This window comes from Pezoporus occidentalis, unplaced genomic scaffold, assembly GCF_034315485.1.
Source record: "Pezoporus occidentalis ecotype Australia unplaced genomic scaffold, CSIRO_AGI_Poc_V1 ctg172, whole genome shotgun sequence".
Taxonomy (NCBI): Eukaryota; Metazoa; Chordata; class Aves; order Psittaciformes; family Psittacidae; genus Pezoporus; species Pezoporus occidentalis.
In genome coordinates, this window is record NW_026913554.1 from 128,581 (window position 1) to 146,996 (window position 18,416).

The 18,416-nt window shown below is 44.5% G+C and overlaps 1 protein-coding gene across 2 annotated transcripts; it reads right to left on the reverse strand.

Moving 5' to 3' along the window:
• Positions 1–11,994: 11,994 nt before the first annotated feature.
• Positions 11,995–18,198, reverse strand: MGP (matrix Gla protein). 2 transcript variants are annotated; one of them, XM_062613992.1, is made up of 6 exons: positions 18,055–18,069; positions 16,840–16,884; positions 15,414–15,562; positions 14,608–14,643; positions 13,354–13,429; positions 11,995–12,487 (listed from the first exon to the last, which is right to left on the reverse strand). In XM_062613992.1, the coding sequence occupies exons 3-6, from the start codon at positions 15,472–15,474 to the stop codon at positions 12,349–12,351; spliced, it is 312 nt and encodes a 103-aa protein (XP_062469976.1). In that variant the 5' UTR covers positions 15,475–15,562; positions 16,840–16,884; positions 18,055–18,069; the 3' UTR covers positions 11,995–12,348. The 2 variants fall into 2 exon arrangements, with proteins under 2 accessions (XP_062469976.1, XP_062469977.1); XM_062613993.1 differs by lacking the exon at positions 16,840–16,884 and having other exon boundaries at positions 18,055–18,198.
• Positions 18,199–18,416: the final 218 nt, after the last annotated feature.

Consider the following 18,416-nt stretch of genomic DNA (forward strand, 5'->3'; position numbering starts at 1 on the left):
GTTTTGTTCCCTTGTATTAGGAGATGACAAACAGCTGCTGCACTTCAGTCTGGTGAATCAAAAGGAGCATGATCCTGGTGATCCTGCCCCTCTACTCTGCTCTTGTGAGACCTCACTTGGAGTATTGTGTGCAGTTCTGGTCTCCTCAACAAAAAAAGGACATGAACTGTTGGAACAAGTCCAGAGGAGGCCACAAGGATGATCGGGGGTGGAGCACCTCCCATATGAAGACAGGCTGAGAAAGTTGGGGCTTTTCAGCCTGGAGAAGAGAAGGCTGCATGGAGACCTCATAGCAGCCTTCCAGTATCTGAAGGGGGCTTATAAGGATGCTGGGGAGCTACTCTTCATTAGGGACTGTTGTGATAGGACAAGGGGTAACGGGTTAAAACTTAAACGGGGGAAGTTTAGATTGGACATAAGGAAGAAGTTCTTTACTGTAAGGGTGGTGAGGCACTGGAATAGATTGCCCAGGGAAGCTATGAATGCTTCATCCCTGGTGGTGTTCAAGCCTAGGTTGGACAGAGCCTTGGGTGATATGGTTTAGTGTGAGGTGTCCCTGCCCATGGCAGGGGGGTTGGGACTAGATGATCTTAAGGTCCTTTCCAACCCTAACTGTTCTATGATTCTATTCTATGATTATATTCTATGATTCTATTCTAGAAGTCCATTTTCCATTGCCTGCTAGTGATAGGCTGAGTGAGGGGGGCACCTGCAGACATGGTGTGATTCCCTGAGAAAAGAGACATATGTGCATCTGCTTGGGTTCTAGGGACAAAGAGCATTTGCTGAATATTGCTGAAACAGGGTGAGAGATGACATAAGGTTTCATAATGGGTTGCTTTCAAAATAATCTTTAAGTGCACCTTCTGATGCTGCTGATGCTATCTGCAGCCACTAGTGATATGAGGTGATTGCATGAAGGATGATGCAAAGTGATAAATGCAGCCTTCCCACTTTGCTGTCTCAGAATTGCTCTATCATCTTGGGCTGTATTTCAGAAAGTGGTTCTTTGGCTGCTAAAAGTGAGTTCACAGAACGGCTTGTGAATTTATTCAGAGGCATCTCCTCTTCTGCTTGTGAAGAGATGAAAAGGAGATAAACTGTGGCAGGCTCCAGTGCGAACTTGAAAATCAGGGAAAACAGCCCCACTAAAATTTCAATTCAGCTGAATATAATTGAGTTGCAGATTATGTCTCTACTTTTCCCTTCTGGCCTTTAGTTTATGTTGTAGGACGAAGCAAATCAGGAAGAAAGCCCACTGGATTTACATTTTCAAATGCTTCAAAAGCAATGTAATCATTAACTACAATAAATACAATGGACATAAGAGGGCAGCAGAGGATTAATAGTGGTACTTCAATCTGCCTTAACCAAGCTAAAATCCAGTTCCTCCATTCCAGCAATAAATTTCTGCACTCAGATCCCCAAAGTTGCAATGACTTCAACCCGTATAGACATCTGGTAACTCAGAGCAGACAACATGAGTGAGGCCTTCATGTGCAACTTCCCTGAAAAAAATATTTACTGAACGGGAGAGGAAAATATAAAACTAATTCAAAGATGCAAATATAGACAGGAAGCTTGATTTTCTTTTTGTGTGAACAAAATCATACAATAACAACCCCCCTAACTTATAGTACAGCAGGCACTAGTATTTCACTAATCTCTCCAGTATTTTTCCCAGCAAAATTTTCACTGCTTTCAACAAGCATTTTGTTCATTTTTGTTGGATGGCATTCAGTTCAATTTTGCTGTGAGCAATGAAGCCCCATCAGTTTATGCCAATAGGGGAACCAGTCTCAGGTGTTTGACCAAGGAAAGTAGAGATTAACTGTTAACATTAACTGCCTTCTCCTTGGCCAAGATCAGCATAGCCAGTACAAGTCATAGCAGCTTGCCAAACAAGAGATGCTCACACTGGCAGCCATCTCTGCAGACTTATCCCATGTCCTTACTGTAGGGCAAGGGCTTTCAGAGAAATGCTGAATTTAGCAGATGGTAAATCAGGAAAAACCTGGCTCTCCTCTCCGTCACTGTCACAGAGTACTGGGATCATGACCTGAATTTCAGTGTAGTCACTTTCGATTCACACTAGGGCACAGGAGGGGAGAAAGCAGTCTCACGCACAGGGACCCTGCTCCTCAGGGGTCACAAGAGCAGGTTTTGTCCTTCAGGCATCTCTTCAACCACAGATGAAGGCTGTTTAGAAAAACAGAGAGAAGCAGCATACCAACCTGCTTTGCATAAGCAGTATTTATTGTACTAGGCAGCTGAGGATGGCTGCATCAGCTTACACACAGTCAGAGAGATCTGGTCTTTTTCAGCCTCCTGATGGTCAACAGTCTTTTTTTTGGAGATGGGACCTGCCATCTATGTCTCAGAGAAGAAAGCTGACAAAGCACATCAGTGGGGGCTGTGGGGCTGTGCAGAAAGTTGTTAAGGTATAACATTCACACCAGGGGACAGAATGAAGTAGTACAGAGGGTGGATATGTATATAACTACATATTTTATATATATATACGTATATATATGAGAGATACAAGTTTTCTTGAACCGATTTTATTTTTATTTCAGTGTTTATTGAGTTTTTTTAATTCGTCCTCTCTTTTTTTTTGGAGCTATTTAGGCACTTTAAGTTTCAAGCGTAAGTGCTAAAGCATCAGAAAGAACTGATTATTTTTTATTGTGCTCGGGTATAATCAGTTTCACCAGAAACCAGTTGTAACACAAACAACAAGAGATTTCCAAGTTACTTTTTACAGACAGTCACTGAATGCAGCATACAAATGGAAGATTTCATCTAAAAGGACTCCTTAAACATGCCTTTTGGGATTTATCTGATGTTGCTATACAGGCAAATTTTGTGAGAGTATAATAGTATTTCCACACTTCCGTCTTTAGAAAATGATCCTACACTAGCACATATTTGGGGTGATCATACTACCTGAAAATAGTGAACTTTCCTAGTCATTGTACCAGGAGACAGCCATTCTGCCTTCTTCCCAGTGAGCATCCTAGGAACAGATCCATTGCATTTACACACAGTGTGACATCCTTCTTCTATAACCCTCCCTCATCTTGCAGAAGAGGACAAAAGGTCTAGTTGTGTTGCTAAGGCATATATTGATTTTCCTTAGAGTAATCCCTTTTTTTTTCACCGGTTGTGTCTTAGGGATTCAAATGGAACAGGGTAAGACAGAGTTTTCTGGTGAAGCTCAAAATGCCACAAAAGACAACTGAAGAGAGACTTTTTTGGTGACAGGAAAAAAGCTAATGCAAGCTTAACAAGTGTAATGATTGTTGCCTTGGTGTTCCAACTGGTAAGGGAGACAACAGAAGAAGACCCCAGTCTGGATGGTTTTCTTCTCTCCTTCCCACCCACAACCTTCTTTCTCCCAGGTTGTTCAGAGTGGTCCAAAGCCAAACAAACAAAGTGACCGTACCATCCCTAGTATCTCCCAAAGAAACGGTTGTAGGCCATGGAGAATCCTATTTGGTCAGAAAGATAGTCACAGGGGGGGTAGTTTTCACAACGCTCATGCATCTGCTCCATTGGACTTTTGTAATACTCATAGTACCTGGAGTAGACAAAGAGAAAGATGCTGTTATGCAGATTCAGTTAATGCAGTTGCAAAGGGTTCACACTGCTGACACTAACATGAGAAGAGTGATTCCCCAGGCTGTCCCAACAGGGGACTTCTCATGGTCTACTTACATGACGATAGACTGCTTGATCAATGCTGGGAACAAATGGAATTGAATCCAACTTAAAGCAATAGAAGCAATTGTTCATGAGATTTTATCAACAAAGAATACTATGGAAAAAGTTTGGCTATTTTTTGTTCCCAACTTCATTCCTCAACTACTCAGGAATCTTTTTATTATTGTTATTGTTATTTTTGTTGTCGTTACTGCTGCTGGTTTTATTTCTATTATTAATATTTTTGATTGCAAATTTATTTAACTATTTCCTGTTTACCTTTATTTGCACCCAGTTTCTTCTTACTTTCCTACTAGCCACTATCTTCCTTTAGCTTAAGCAGTTTCCTGTTACCATCCTCTCTTCTGCTGTAGACAGCAACACTATCCCTGCTCAGCTTGTGTTTTGCCAGGCTAAGCTAACCCAAATCTTTTAGTCTCAGCTATACACTCTGGATGCCCTTCTCAATTCTTCTTCTAGGTTTGGTTAATCTTTCCCAAAGACTGTACATACTGCTACAAGAGTCCCACCAGTATCTCATGACTTTTTACTTTATTTCTGTATTGAAAATACCCCGCAGCACCCCTGAATTACATTTGTTGCATCCATATTACCAAACTAACCTTACATCATGATCAAATAATATGCCGCAATGTCTGTCTGCCTCAATCCTTCCTGCTTAATGCTTATAACAGAAGCTGCTTTTATGATGCCTCACCTATAAGGGGTAGTCAATACAGACAATACAGTTGCCGCTACTGAATTTCATCTTGGTTTTAATCACTGCAGGTTTCAATATCAGTAAGTTTCTCTGCTACAGTACTCTGATCCTTTCCTTTAATGATGGGGTCTCCCAGTCTTCTATTGTCTAAACCCAACAGTCCAAAGACAGATTGAATAAAAATCTTTTTGCACAGACTTACACGAGAGTGGCTTAACAACCTTTTCCAGGAAATATGTGAAAAACATTCCTGGATTACCTCAAATTTCTCCAACTGTTTAGAGGTAGGATTTCTCCAAATCTTTGTGTCTAGGATTTCAGCACAAATATATGTAGGATCTACAGCTTCAGAAAGAACAGCCAATCTGATCTAGCCACATCCCTGTAACAGATTGGCTGTGCTTCTTTTGTAGGGAGTCAGCGGCATTGACCAAGGTTCTGTGATACTCATTATCCTGGAGATTTGTTCTAATGACCCTGTGGCCAGAGAACCTTCTAACTTGTATCCTGCTCTCCACATGGCTGGCCAAGACAGCTAGTACTATCTTCCTCCCAGGGAGGAATATCAGAGTCCAGCTGGTATTCCTTTGAGTTTTCAAAAGGATATTTATGAAAAAAAACATTTGTCTATAAATGTCTCCTATAGCCTGTTTTTGCTACAACTCATGAAGATAATAACATAGATGTACAACAAATCAATGCTTTGTCATGTCTTATTGCCTTCCCATCCCCTCTTCGTAACAGGTCCAGAGTCTAGTTCTCAGCCTGACTCCTGAGTCGTTACCATTCATACAGGCTGGATCTCTTCTGCCTCTTCACAAAGGTATTGGCAACTTCTTTTTTAATCTTGATACCTACCAAGAAAGAACACAGCAGGTTAGAGATGCAAGCCCATGATCTATGAGAAGTAGAGACCAGCCTAACCTCTGGAACTGGACAGTCTATTCACAAGCAGGTGACTGACACAAATCATCCTAATCCTCATCTTTACCACCCCGCTGTTCACTCAAAGCCCAACAGATGGGCTCCCTCCTCACTCCAACCTGCACAACTCCACGGAGTAAGGGCCTTTTCTGTCATAAACTCCATTCTCTTATCACACAGGGTCATCTAATTCCACAGCAAATGTGCAGATGGCAAAGTCATGACAGCATAAAATATGAGTAAGGAGAAAATTCAGGGAATGACACCCTCTCTCCCTGGTCTGGTTAACTTCAAAGTCTTGGCTTCCTTTCTGTATTTTGACTCAGACTGAGAGTGATGTGGGATACCAGCCATCAGGCCTTACAATGCCTCCAGTGAGCCATAAGCAACAGTCAGTGCACAAACATACTGATGCTCACATGTACATAATGCCATGAAAAATGAAGGATATAAAAGAATGTCAGCAAACATCACCAAAGGAGACATACACACAGGAGATGAAAAGATCCTGTTGTCTAGGACTTGGAGAATATGAGAGGTCTTCCTGCCGTGACAGCATTGGCACCTGGTCTCCACTAACATGTTGTCAGCACAGTTGCTTGTTTGTTCCCCTGAATTTGTGGTTTACAAACACTGGGGTACTGTGGAGTAGAGCACCTGACAAAGAGCAGGTAAATCCACTTTGGTCCTCACCCCCAGCCAGGGCTCAGCACAGCACAGTCTTGCTCCATAGTAAGGACCCACAACAACAGAGGTGTGCACAGATGCTGACGCACCAGCAACACAGGCAGCTCTGCATTAATACATGTTTCAGCAGGGCAACTGGCAAATTGCCAAGTTTCTAAGTTTCTAGGAGCAAGTTTCTGAGGACTCTACCTGGAGGGTGATGGTGGGGTTTGTGCCCTTCCCTCATCATCGTGAGGCATTTGACTGTGTTTCCGTTCAGTGAGAGGTGCCCCCTCTCTAACAAGCTGGGGTTAAGTATGGATCAAAATGCTGACTACACAGAAACTGACAGCTAATAAGCAGTCAGAAATCACCACCTTTCCCTGAACACTCTTTTTGATCTTTTTTTATTTCCCAATCTGTATTTGTATTGGCTCACTGGAGAAATAACAGCTTTCATGCTCCTCAGCAGCAATGTTATCCTTTAAGGTGTGAGAACAGAGACAGGAGGGAATAAAAGGGATTTTCCATGAAGCTTTTTGCCAGGATCGGCTTGCTGCAAAATCTGTGGACATCCCAAGGTGCGCAATTCACATGTCCCTGGCAACCTAACAGAAGGGACTTCAGGAGGCAGCTTGGAGCAGCCATAGAAGATGCTTGCTTTCAGGCTCTCCAGGTTGAGGGATCTGGCAGGGATGTCACAACCTGTTGCTATGTGGCACCAAACCTTTCTGCTCTGTGATCCTGCACACCAGACTAACTGCTCAGAAGATACAGAAGAGCAGAGCCTGGAGGCCCTGGAGCAGATTCTGCTCCCTTAGCAGTCTGAGGATGCAACAGTCACTTTGGATAAGTCTCTGATGCCAGCCCAGAGAAGCAGGGAGACTGGCTGTGTTGCTCACAGTTTCACAGAGAGCAGATGCATCCAGCTGCTAACAACCTTCAGGACTCATGTCTTGCCTTGGGGGCTGCTGGACGGTTGTGGTAATGCAGGCTGCGTCACTAGCACACCTGGAGTGATGCTAGGGGGCCTGCATGGGAGGCTGACCTCCCTTGTGTCCACTGCCACCATAGCTGTGAAAGGCAGTGCCTCTATTCACTGAAGGTGTTCCTGCACATCAGGGACTGCAGCGCTGCAGGAGCTAAAAAGGAGCAACTGGAAGAGCTCAGCATGGTTCTTGTTCACCCCTTGAACCTATTAAAGGGGAAAAGGAGGCAGATGCAGAAGAATGGAGCTGAGCATCAGTCACAATGATATACTCACTGTCAGTGCTGGGACCTGGAAGACAGACACAAAGGAGTTTGCTTGTGAGTCCTCCCCCTCTGCTTTGCTCTATAATGAAATCCCTCTGTCTATTACCTGGGTCCAGCTTCCCCCAGTTTTCCAGAAGGTCTGTTCCTTCCAAAAAGGGTTTTGTAGCACCCACCATTTAGAGACAGACACTTCTACCACAGCAGAATTCCCTCGTTGTGCCTGGGTTTATTTAATTTCAACTTTCTCTGATCCAGATTAAATGACACAATAAACATATAACCACCATTGAAGCTGGAGGAAAACCTTCATCTACCTCCTCACCCTTGCTAAGAGCAGGGCCAGCTAGAGCTACGGGACCATTTGAGTAAAACCTCAATTTGGACAGAACCCCAAGACAGCTGAATATCTCATCTATTTTTGGAAAGAGAGGTTTCCTTACCTCTGGGGAGAAATCAGAAGTCATTGATAAGGACTAGAAATAGGGCCAAAAATTAGGAAAAGTTCTGTCCTTACAGCTTCCTGGCTCAGGCTGAGGTACCTGGATCCTCAGCCCTTGCAGGAAGAATTTACACACTGTATTTCTGTGTTCAGTCCTAATCTTAATCCCTAATGCTCCCTGGAAACACCCAAGGAAAGCATCCTCTAAGGGAATAGGAGGTCTCCTAATATTGGGTCTCCTACACTTCCCTATTTCACAAATTTTTTTTCTTCCACCATTTGCCCATACCTTTTTTCAACAGTGTCAGTTCCACCCAAGTCACCAGGTATTTGGCGTAAGTGTATTTAGGGGCAGAAAGAGGGCTCTAGAGACCAAAAAAATAACAACTCTGCTTAAACAAAAATGTTATGTGAAAAGGGTTGTGTGTAGTTCTGGTTTTAAGCAATGTATACATTCCTTGGATTTAAAAAAAAAAAAACAAAAAAATGAAATTATAAAATTAGAAGTTACTCCAATGCAGATAAGCATTCTGGAACACAATAATGACTAAAAAAAAGCAGATATATATGCCAGACTGAGAAAGTGAGAAAGAGATTGACAGAAGGAAAACACTAATTAAATAAATATATATATTTGCCAGTATTGAATCATGACTGAACAAAATTTAACTCTGAATGAGTTAAGAAGAAAAGACTGAGCTCTCTCCTGCTCAGCTTTAATCTTCTTGCCATAAAGGGAAAACACTTGTTTTTATGATCTTTACCCCCTCCCTCTCTCTTCAACTATAGAGCTGCCATTATGTTACTATCTTTTTATCATTAAGTCACCATCGCTAGGTAGCCTTCAAATGCGATGTGCTCTTATTTCAATGGGACAACTAATTTCTTTGTAACCACTAATAGGAGGCTTTTTCCCCAAATTCCACATTTCCCTGCAACTGAAGGCTTGACTTGGTGCTTATCTCTGTGATCCTACAGCACTGCAGTACTGGCAGGTACAAAATCCTCCCCCCTGCCGTGGTCGACACAGATCTGCCTGCAGTTCAGCCCTCTTACTCAAAAGCGAGCATCCAGCACACCTTTGCCAATTCACATAAATGCTAAACTGGTTTAATACTTAAACATATTCAAATGTTCAATTTCTCTGCTGCAGTTCAGTGATGCAATTAGGGGGTAGGGTTTGATCAGTAGAAGGAAGTGCCCAGCAAGAGACAAGGCTTTCTGTCCCCAGACCCTCACAGCCATGGTTCTGTCTCTGGGACAGAGATGTGAAGTTGTGTGATGACCAGTGGTGCACCTTGTCCCTGCAAGGATGTCTCTTGCAGACCAAAGGGAGGCTGGCGGCAAGCTACAGGGATGAACAGCACTCCCAAGAGCCTTCCTAGAAAGACGTCCCCTTACCTGTCTCACCACAGCAGAGAGCTGCCAGGGCCAGAATCATGATCAGTGATGCCAGCAGACTCTTCATGTCTTCCTTGGCTGTGCTCGTCTCCCTAACCTCAGAGCTTTCCTGGAGGTTACTGAGGTTCTCCAAAGCCTGCTTTTGGGCAGCAGTTTATATCCCGTGATCTCCTGGAGACATCAGGGCTCTGGCTTGTGTTCCTTTGTCTGAGCTCCAAAACAAAACATGTCCTTCTAGCCAGGAGATATTTAGTCCTGGCAGCCATTTTGACATCCATCTCAGAACCTGTGGCATTTCCAGAAGATTTTATCTGAGGTTTTGAATGAGGCAGTTGAAGAAAAACAACTGGATAAAGAAAAAATCAGTTTTATTATAAACATGAAACTCATTCATGTTTGTAAGTCACACTAGTTTCTTGCTTTGAAAGCCAGGGGAGAAACCAGTACACCCTGAAGCAGAACATTCTTTCCATGTGATGGGACTCTCTCACGTAGAAAATCAAATGACACTGAACCCAGTGGTGACCCTTTTCCCATACCTCACCCTGACCCATTCCCCTGAAGGTAAAGAAACCCATGAAATAGTTTGCATAGGGCAAACACAGAGTAGATTTTTGCATCAGAGAATTTCACCAAATCACTTTGGAGAGCTGAGATTTTTACACTGTTGGAAATGTTGGGTAGTTAGTTTGAGGGAGGGTCTTTCTTTTTTCTTCCCGGAAATCCCCTTAGTTTGGAGGTTTCAAATACACCTTTAGACTCTAAAGTGATTTATTCTTCAGGAATTGGGTGATTGTGGTTATTCGGTATGTCAGGAGCCTCGCATGAGCTCTTCTACAGCTCATCTACCAATAACCTCATACTCCCTAAACCCACCATCTAAGTTCCCAAAACCATGTCTCACAAACAACATATGGATCACATCTTCCTCCACCTCAAATCCAGTCCTCCTTAGACCCACATGCAGGGAACATGTCCAAGGATTACAAAATTAACAGCTAAAAAGCTCCCTGGGGCAGTCAGAGCCATTAGGGATTTTGCCAATCCTGAGACTGTCTTTCAGCTTGCAGAGATTTCAGAATTTGGAAGAGGAAAAAAGTTGAACTTTATATACAGTCCAGTATAACAATTTCCAGCAAAAGTATCTTGAAGACCAACAGTTTAAAAATAAATAAATATCTATAAATAATAGGCATTCTAGGAAAGCTCTGCTTCCGAAAGAATACTTGAAAGAATATAAATATACATTCCATGTAATCCAAACTTCTTTACTTGCCTTTCCAACTTTTCCCAGGCTTTCTAACCAGCATGTAGTCTCTTAAATGTGTTTGGTTGTTGCTCACACTACCAAAATCCCACAGAAATCTCCAATACTATTCATTATTCATACTGGTAAATCTGAAGTTGGAATCACAAGATATTTCTGGACACAGACCCAGACAGCACTAGCCCTGTGCCTTCTGTTTTGGTAGTGTCACAGTGTCAAGTCAAACCCAGACATTGTGAACTTGTTGACTTTTGGGTATGAAAGCTTTGCTCTAGTTGTTGATTGTAAGATTCACCTACTTGGGAACATGCAGAACAAATGTGGGTACAAATATACCTAATCCGTATGGCTTTTTTTCCTTAAACTAACTTCTCTCTCACTTTTTCCTTTGGACAAAACTTTAGCAACTGTCAGGGTGGAGTTTCAGAAGTGTTTTCAATAAATAAATCACATTGTTTTCCAAAAGTTCATTTTCAAAGCTGGCAAAGCCTTGAAGCATATTTTGGAAGGAGATCTGTGTTTCTAATGTGGTAGGTAAACTTGGCTCTAGACTTAATTTCACAAATTAGTCAACAATTTGATACTTTATACCTCATAGCCTTTGATAGCATGCCACTTTTATAATTTGCAGATGCTTATGGAAGTCTGGAGATGCGATTATTGAAACCAGCTGTGTTGTGATAGAAGATGTTATGTCTTGTACACATGCCACAACAGGTAGCATCTGAGCTGCTGTGGCTGCTGCCCAGCCCAGAGCAGCACTGAATTCTTGGGCATGTCAGCACTGGTGCCTCTTGGCCTGGGGACAGGCTGCTGCGAGTTCCCCTGGTGCTGGTGGTGGTGATAACCTGACAGCAGTCACACTCACTCCTCAATGGGCTGGGAGGTGCACAACAACCTGTGCACAGGCCAGGACACATCTTGGTTTCCAAGGAATTATGAACAGTAAAATGGAATTGTTCTAGGTAAACAAGGTTGTGTTTGACCCTAAACACTGAGTTTCTTTTATTTGTTAATTTACCATAGAATCATAGAATGGTTTGGGTTGGAAAGGACCTTAGGATCATCTAGTTCCACCCCTCCTACCATGAGCAGGGACACCACACACTAAATCGTGTCACCCAAGGCTCTGTACAATCTGGCCTTGAACACTGCCAGACATGGAGCATTCAGAACCCAGAGCCCCTCTTCACCTTTGGTTTCTGCAGCTTTCTAGTGCTACCCTAATCATTCCAAGTGGAAGTACAGGCATGAAAGAAGATTCCAAAAGGAAATATGAGTAAAGCCTGAACCACGTACTCCTTCCTACAGGAGTATCCTACCTCACGGCTCAAGGGTAGCTGGATAAAGAAGTTGCAATTTACATGCTTTTTCTGTCACTTACTCTCTCCCCAACCCTCTTTTTAAGATTATATAGATGCCTTCTGAATTTTGTTTCCCCAACTAAGGAAGGATATTTTAGATTTCATTTTCAAAAAGTGCATCTCACCTGCCTTCTGAGCACCATGCCATTTTAGGATCTCTCAAGAGTGGGAACCGAAATTTGCCAGTGACCTCGAAAAGAAGGCACTTGTAGATCCTGGAATGAAAGCTTTGTAGATAATTTCAAATTTATGGGACTGCAAGGTAATGACTTTTATTTTCCATAATCCAAGTCAGATTCTATAATAAACAGACTCAGCTTCTTCGTGGAAAATTGCACACCTCCACCCCAAAATACTGAGACTCAGAAGAAGATAGTATCAAACCAGCAATTTATTGTGTAGTAAACACCCACATCTTGAACTCTCTCTGATCTCTGTTACATCAGCTCAGGGCTAATTAACACGGTGTAGGAATCCATGGCTACAAGGGAGAGAAGCAGCAGGCAGGATAACATACAGGGACATAAGCAACTGAGTATGTTTCAGAGCCACTGCATTTTCTGGGAAAATACCCTGGGCTCCAGGCCCCAGGGTAGGTTTAGGTCATCATTTACTTGGTTCTCCTCCTCCCAAAATAGTGCCTGTAAGCAGCAGCATAGCCATGGCGAAAAGCATACAGTTCACATGGGTAGTAGTCCTCGCACATCTCCCTCTGACGTTCGTAGGGCGCTTTACTACGTTCCCTGATCCTGCAAAAGTAGGAGAGATGAAGGGTAAATGCTGTCCTCTTAAAAATCTGTCTACAGCCCTTTTCTGGCCCACAACCCCCTATAAGGGTCCATAATGAGATTCCATCATCCAGCTGCAAAAAGCTCCTCATACCATATTGTTTTCACTACACACAGGGGAGCAACGTGACTACAGCAGGAACATTTTGCCTCTGCAGGCAACCTTTTATTTCAGGGCTAACTGGGGTAGTGGGGAGAGGGAGGTTGCTCCTGCCTCAACTTGGAGAAGAGTCCTTCCTCGGCAGTACCCCCAGCTTGCTGCCTTCAGCTCTTCTGCTGTTCCCCAAAGCCATGCATGGAACAAAAAGCCCTGAAAAGTCCTGCAAAGGGGCCACCAGGTACTGTGGAGAAGTGCCTTGTTAAGAGATTATTTCTGTGCTTCAGCCTTTACTTTTGCAAGCCCTGAATAAGGCATGAAACTGCCTATATTTACATTTCATAGATGAGGCAAGGAGGCCCCCAGATGGCTCTGTGATTTAGAAAAAGCTGTGTTAATTCTGCTTGAGGTTTGAGGACTAGAACAAGATCTCAAACTGAGCTGTCTTTCTGGCCATCCAACACTGATTTCCTCTCCTTCTGTTTCCTTTGAACAAATTAAGCAGAGCCCCTCCAGCGTATGACATGATTTCAAATGTAAGGACTTGCTCTCTATGATCTCTAGTTCCAGCTTCTCCAAGGGATGAGGGACTTCACAGACACCTCACATTGAAGAAAGGGACTCAGGCTTCTCAGAATTACTATGGCTGCCACCCCTGGTACCAGCCTGTGCTTGGCAAGGAGATACCTCTTCTCACTCTCATCCTTAGTGTCCTGAGGCTATAACATACCTCTCCTGAGTGATGGCTTCTAGTCTCGAGTCAGCTCGTATGAAGTCATTGGCCCTTCGCCTGTTGATGAAGGGATCTGAGAAGGCAAGGGGTTATTTAAGAGTAGATTGACACTTTTTCAAGGCCATATTTCAGCCAAAGCTAACTTCCACATCTATAATAGGCTTCCTGTCAGCTCTCCCATGCACAATGAAACCCAGAACCTTTTAATACTCCGTGTTGTGTACCCCACTGCTTTGCTCACAGGCCCTCCCTCCCTCTGGCTTCTGCAGCCTCTATGAAAGTGCACAAGCTTCTCTTGCTCTGCTGTTAGTCAAGCCACTCAAGGGAAAGCTACTGTGATTTTGCTGCCACAGCCCCCAAGTGAGCAGAGCTTGGACAGAAGGTAGGTGCCAAGCTGCACAGAATATGGGAGGTCTGGGCACACTCAGCATCGGGAAATTGCATGTAGAAACAGGAAGAGCCTGGGTAAGTTCATCTGTTTCTGAGGTTCGGTAGTCACAGAGCAGTCTGTGTGGCAGTTTTAGACTGAGGTGTCTGAAGGTCCCTTCTGCCATTTTTGGGAAACACCACAGCCCTATTGCAGAGTTCAGGAGGTTCAGGAGCCTGTGGATGTCTTTGGTATTTTCTCCCACATGTGCCTTTGTGCTTCTGACTAGCTGCTTTGTGAAGTCCTTCTTCCAGATGGTCTAATTTCTTTTTAGTTTCAATCCATCTGTTTTCTAACCTGTCCAGGATATTGCTTGTTCCAGACTGAGACTCTCCACCCTTTCATGCTTTTCCTGTGACTCTAATGCTCTCTTTCAGCTGAAGGATCTCTCCTGCTCACACATCCCACCTGTTTCTTCCAAGGTGCTGCAAGTAAGTCTCTGCCTGTCCTTGGAGGAAAACAAGTCATGTCACTGGCTTCTGCAATACCTCTTCCCATGCTCATCCTAGCGTTTTTTGAGGAATGTCCTTTTCTAGTGGGACTTAACCTATTTTAGGTGCATGCAGCAGGGGTCTAAGCTCATGACTCTTCATTTTCCAGTTCTCATATTCTTGCAAAACAATGAAATGCATTTGTGCCCAAACATGTGAAGTCTTTTTTAATCCTTTCTCTTTTCGTCCTGAAACACCATCACGTACTAAACTCTATTTCCCTGGCCTGAGTGGTTTCACATATTTAATCCCTACAGTAAAATACAAGGAAATGGTCTTGAAGATGTCTGTAGCCCACTTCAAATTTAAGAAAATAGTAAAGCAGTCTCTTACTGAGATACTCATGGGATTCCATGCTCTCATGGGACTCTGGGGAAAGAAAGATTAAAACATATGGTAAGATACTGTACTGATGAGATTCAGAGTCTTTCACACACGGCAGATCAATCTTTGACACACACAAACCAGAGAAACCAGGTTTTAGGGCATCTGTTTAAGAAAAAGAGATCAGTGGTGTGACGTGGTATTTATATAATGAGTTTACGGTGTTTAGGAGTTTAGAATGGAGCTATCTAGTGTCATAGGCAGGACTTCAAGGCTCATGATTGGTCTTCAAGTGTGTGATTCACCAGCATAGCTCCTCTCCTTTGTGATCCTGACAGTGCAGTGGACAGGATACCTGTTTACCTTCAAAGCCTGCATGTGGTCTTAGGGAATGGATCAGCACAGTGAAATGTGCTTGACTCTTGCATGAAAAGGCATCTTAATTCCATCAGTGTGCCGCATAGGAAAAGGGGGTTGATATTAGAAAAGGAGAAAGGGTAACGTCCCAATTCAAAAGGAAGAATTAAGAATAACAACTCTTACTGTAGTGCAGACAACAGAGAAACAGAAAGAGGATCAGTCTTCAAGGTGAGCTGGAACAGAAAGGAAGAGGCTGAAACATCTCGGACCACAAATCACATTAAATAGAGCTGACAGCTCTGGAGCAGGGCTAGGAGGATCTGACACAAGGGCAGGAAAGCACTCAAGAAATCAAGTTAAGGGGAAAGAAAGCACAAAGTTGAATAAAAAGCATCTGTATAGACCCAAAGAAGTCTGTAGGTTTGGAGCTTTACCCAGTGAAAAAGGTCACCTACCATAGCAAGTAGCAGCCATCACCAAGACAGCCAGGAGCGTAAGGATGATAAGAGCACGCATTGTGCCAGCGCAAGGAGGAATCTCGCACTCTGTCTTTCTTGCTGTGTCACTCTCTTCCCACTGAGGGCAGCTGGAGATCTTGGGCTGCCTGCAAAGTTAGAACTGGAATGTTTACTATGAAAACAGAGCCAGGAGGAGGCCCATGAAATAGCCTGGGGAAGGCAACGTCTGGCTGGTACACACTCTTTATGGACCCGTAACAAAACATCCTCTATTAGCAGATGGAATCAGCTTCTGGGAAGCAGGGGGCATGCCCCCTTCATCTCCCATTTCAGGGCTGGGGGCCATAATTCACAGGCAAGTATGTCACTCACTAGTCCTCCATGGTCAGAAAAGCTGACCTGAGCAAGTGGAAGGAATTTCAGGGGCTCGTGGGGGCCCATGGGGAGAGTTATGTGCTGATCCCTAATGTAAATGTTTGCCTTTCTAATTTTTCCTCTGATCTGCCCTCTTTGCCCCCATCATCCCAAATTTGGATACACCCAGCCCAGACTGTTCTGTTAGCTTTGCTGATGGAGATTTACAGAATGAGGCTTCAAACATTCCCTCCCCACTCAGCCCCCCTCCTTCCAGTTGGCCCTGCTGCAGTCTCAGCCTGCCAGTCACCAGAGGAGGAATCCGGTCCCACTGCCTCTTCCTCTCTCCTACTTTATTGCTCCAGGAATGACAAGCAGCAATCTAGAAGGATCCCTTCTTTCTGCAGAAGGGATCACAATTTTTGCATTCAGATGAGAGCAGCACCCAGAGCTCTATCTCTGCAGGTCCTCACTGGAGTCTTGGCCCTACATTGCTCTTCCAGCCCAAGGGACAACATCTTAGTGAAGGCAGAGGTAACTGTATCTCTCAGAATTGCCACCTCTTTAGGGCTAGAAGCCTTTGCCCCACCAGGCACCAACGTCAATGCAAGGAGTTACAAAGTTAGCCATCCCTGCTGGGTGACAAGCAAAGGGAAGTAGTTTGCTAGAGGCAAGGCAGGGAGGGAAGATGGGTATCTAGTGCCTGCCAGCTCTCCCTCATGGCAGTGGTGGCTGTGATCATGCGTACTGCCTGGGGATGAGCACAGGGCACAGTAACCATTGTTATGTCTGATCCAAGCTCTGGTGACCTCCTGTTTCGTGCATGTGTAGCTGCAGGAATGATGATTTCTCACTGACATTGTTCAGACTATGTGCACTCTGAGTGCAGGTCATTCCACTCAAGCCAGTGTGGTGCTGTCACTGCTGTCACCTTCAGAGGCTGGTCTGGGGAGTCATGCTGCAGGTGACTCAGCCAAGAGTTACAGGGACAGCTAGTCAGAGCCTAACACTTCCCCAGTGGGAAGTAGAACTTTAGTGGAACAAGATTACTCTGGGTTTTACAACTTACCCTTTTGATGCCAAACTCCTGGCCCTTGCCTGAAGCCTGTGGTCTCTGGGGGAGAAACCGAGCAGGGCCTTCAATTTCAAACCAGGGAGAAATAGTTGCTTTTCTTTCCCATTATCCCACCCCAGTCCTGCACCATCAATACCCCTTCCCCCTCCAACCATGTCCTGCCCATTCAGTGCTCACCCTGAGACGAGGAAGAAAACTAGGTTGTGCTGGGGCAAAAGCCCAAAGTCTGCTATAGGCAGAAGGTCAGAGACGTAATGAGACTTTTCTGCTGCTCCGCTAAGCCCTGCCATTCCAGTCTCTTTAAGGGAATTCTCTGCTCTGGGACTGTTTGCATTCCATAGAGCCAACAGTTTTGGAGTTAGTATCACATGTGGATTTTATAGGTTTCCTGAATGTCTTGTACACTCTTGGAGCTCATGGGAGCTGCCAAGAAAGGGCAGCTTGAGAGAGAGTCTGGAGGAGAGAACCCAGTAGGAAAGCAGTGGAGCACAGAGAGGAAGATGCTGGAAGTACTTTGGCATGAAGGTGAGGCTGCACAGTGGAAACTCCAACATGTTTTCCAAACAAACCCTCTTTATTTATCCTCATTCACTTAGGGCAGAGCACTCTGCTCCCTAGAAGACTTCACTCCCGTTTCAGAGGACTCTGATCCAAGACTGCCTGGAGTATCCCCTGCCTTCAACCACAGGAGAAGAGCCACAAACACCATGTTGACCCAAATGTTTCATTTTTCACCACAGAGGCAATGCATTTTCCAAGTATGCTGGTATGACTGAGTATGCTGACTACACAACCCCAAACCAATTAACCTCCTTCTGGGAACACTTTCCTTTTTACTCTCTCTATACTCCATGCTTCACCAGCACACATGTCCCCTCCCCAGCATCAATGGGCTGCTGCAGAGGCGACACAGCACACAACGCAGTGAGTCCAATCCCCCTGCTTTCTAGCAGCATCCACTGGGTAGCAAGTACAGAAAGAGAAGCTAAGATGAATTGTCTGCAAGTGCCAGGGAAACATCTGCTGCCCCCTAAAATAAAGGGGAGATCAGAAAAGCAGTTCTCTGTCCCGTCTCCTGCTGGAGTGGAGAATCACAGCGTTCTGCATGACATAGCAAGAGCTCAAAACATTTTGCAGCTGTGAAGCACCAGCAAGGCATCAATAACAAGCAGCCGTCCAGGAAAAGCAAGGCGGTCCCTGCATACTCACTGAGCTGTCGCTTCCCCGCCAGCCTGCAATTCTTGTCTGTGGGGCAGCTCTCCTGGCGTCCTGGTCCCTGGACTGAAGAAGAGGGGCCTTTTATTTATTAGCATTGATCAGTGACTCCTCCCCTCTTCTGTCTCCTACTCTCGACCCACCCCCAGGCTACCACCTTCTCAGTCAAAAACACCTCCTGCCCACAGCAAGGAAACCAACAAGCTCAAGGAACTGAGCCAAGAAGGAGAGGAAAGAGCCAGAGCAGGCACCAGGGGCCATGTCCAGGCTGCCTTTCTGTGCCCAGGAGCAGCGAGTAGGAAGAGGTCTGAGGACAAACGCTAGTCTCTCTCTTTGCAGAAAGACCCCTCTCTCTG

Bases quoted from the DNA above. Each gene is read 5' to 3' on its own strand.
- MGP (XM_062613993.1), bottom strand. From the start codon at position 18,158: ATGCTAATAAATAAAAGGCCCCTCTTCTTCAGTCCAGGGACCAGGACG. The intron at 15,563-18,054 runs GTGAGTATGCAG...CTAACTTTGCAG, and splicing joins GGCGGGGAAGCGACAGCTCA to GCAGCCCAAGATCTCCAGCT. The intron at 14,644-15,413 runs GTAGGTGACCTT...TTCTTTCCCCAG, and splicing joins GATGGCTGCTACTTGCTATG to AGTCCCATGAGAGCATGGAA.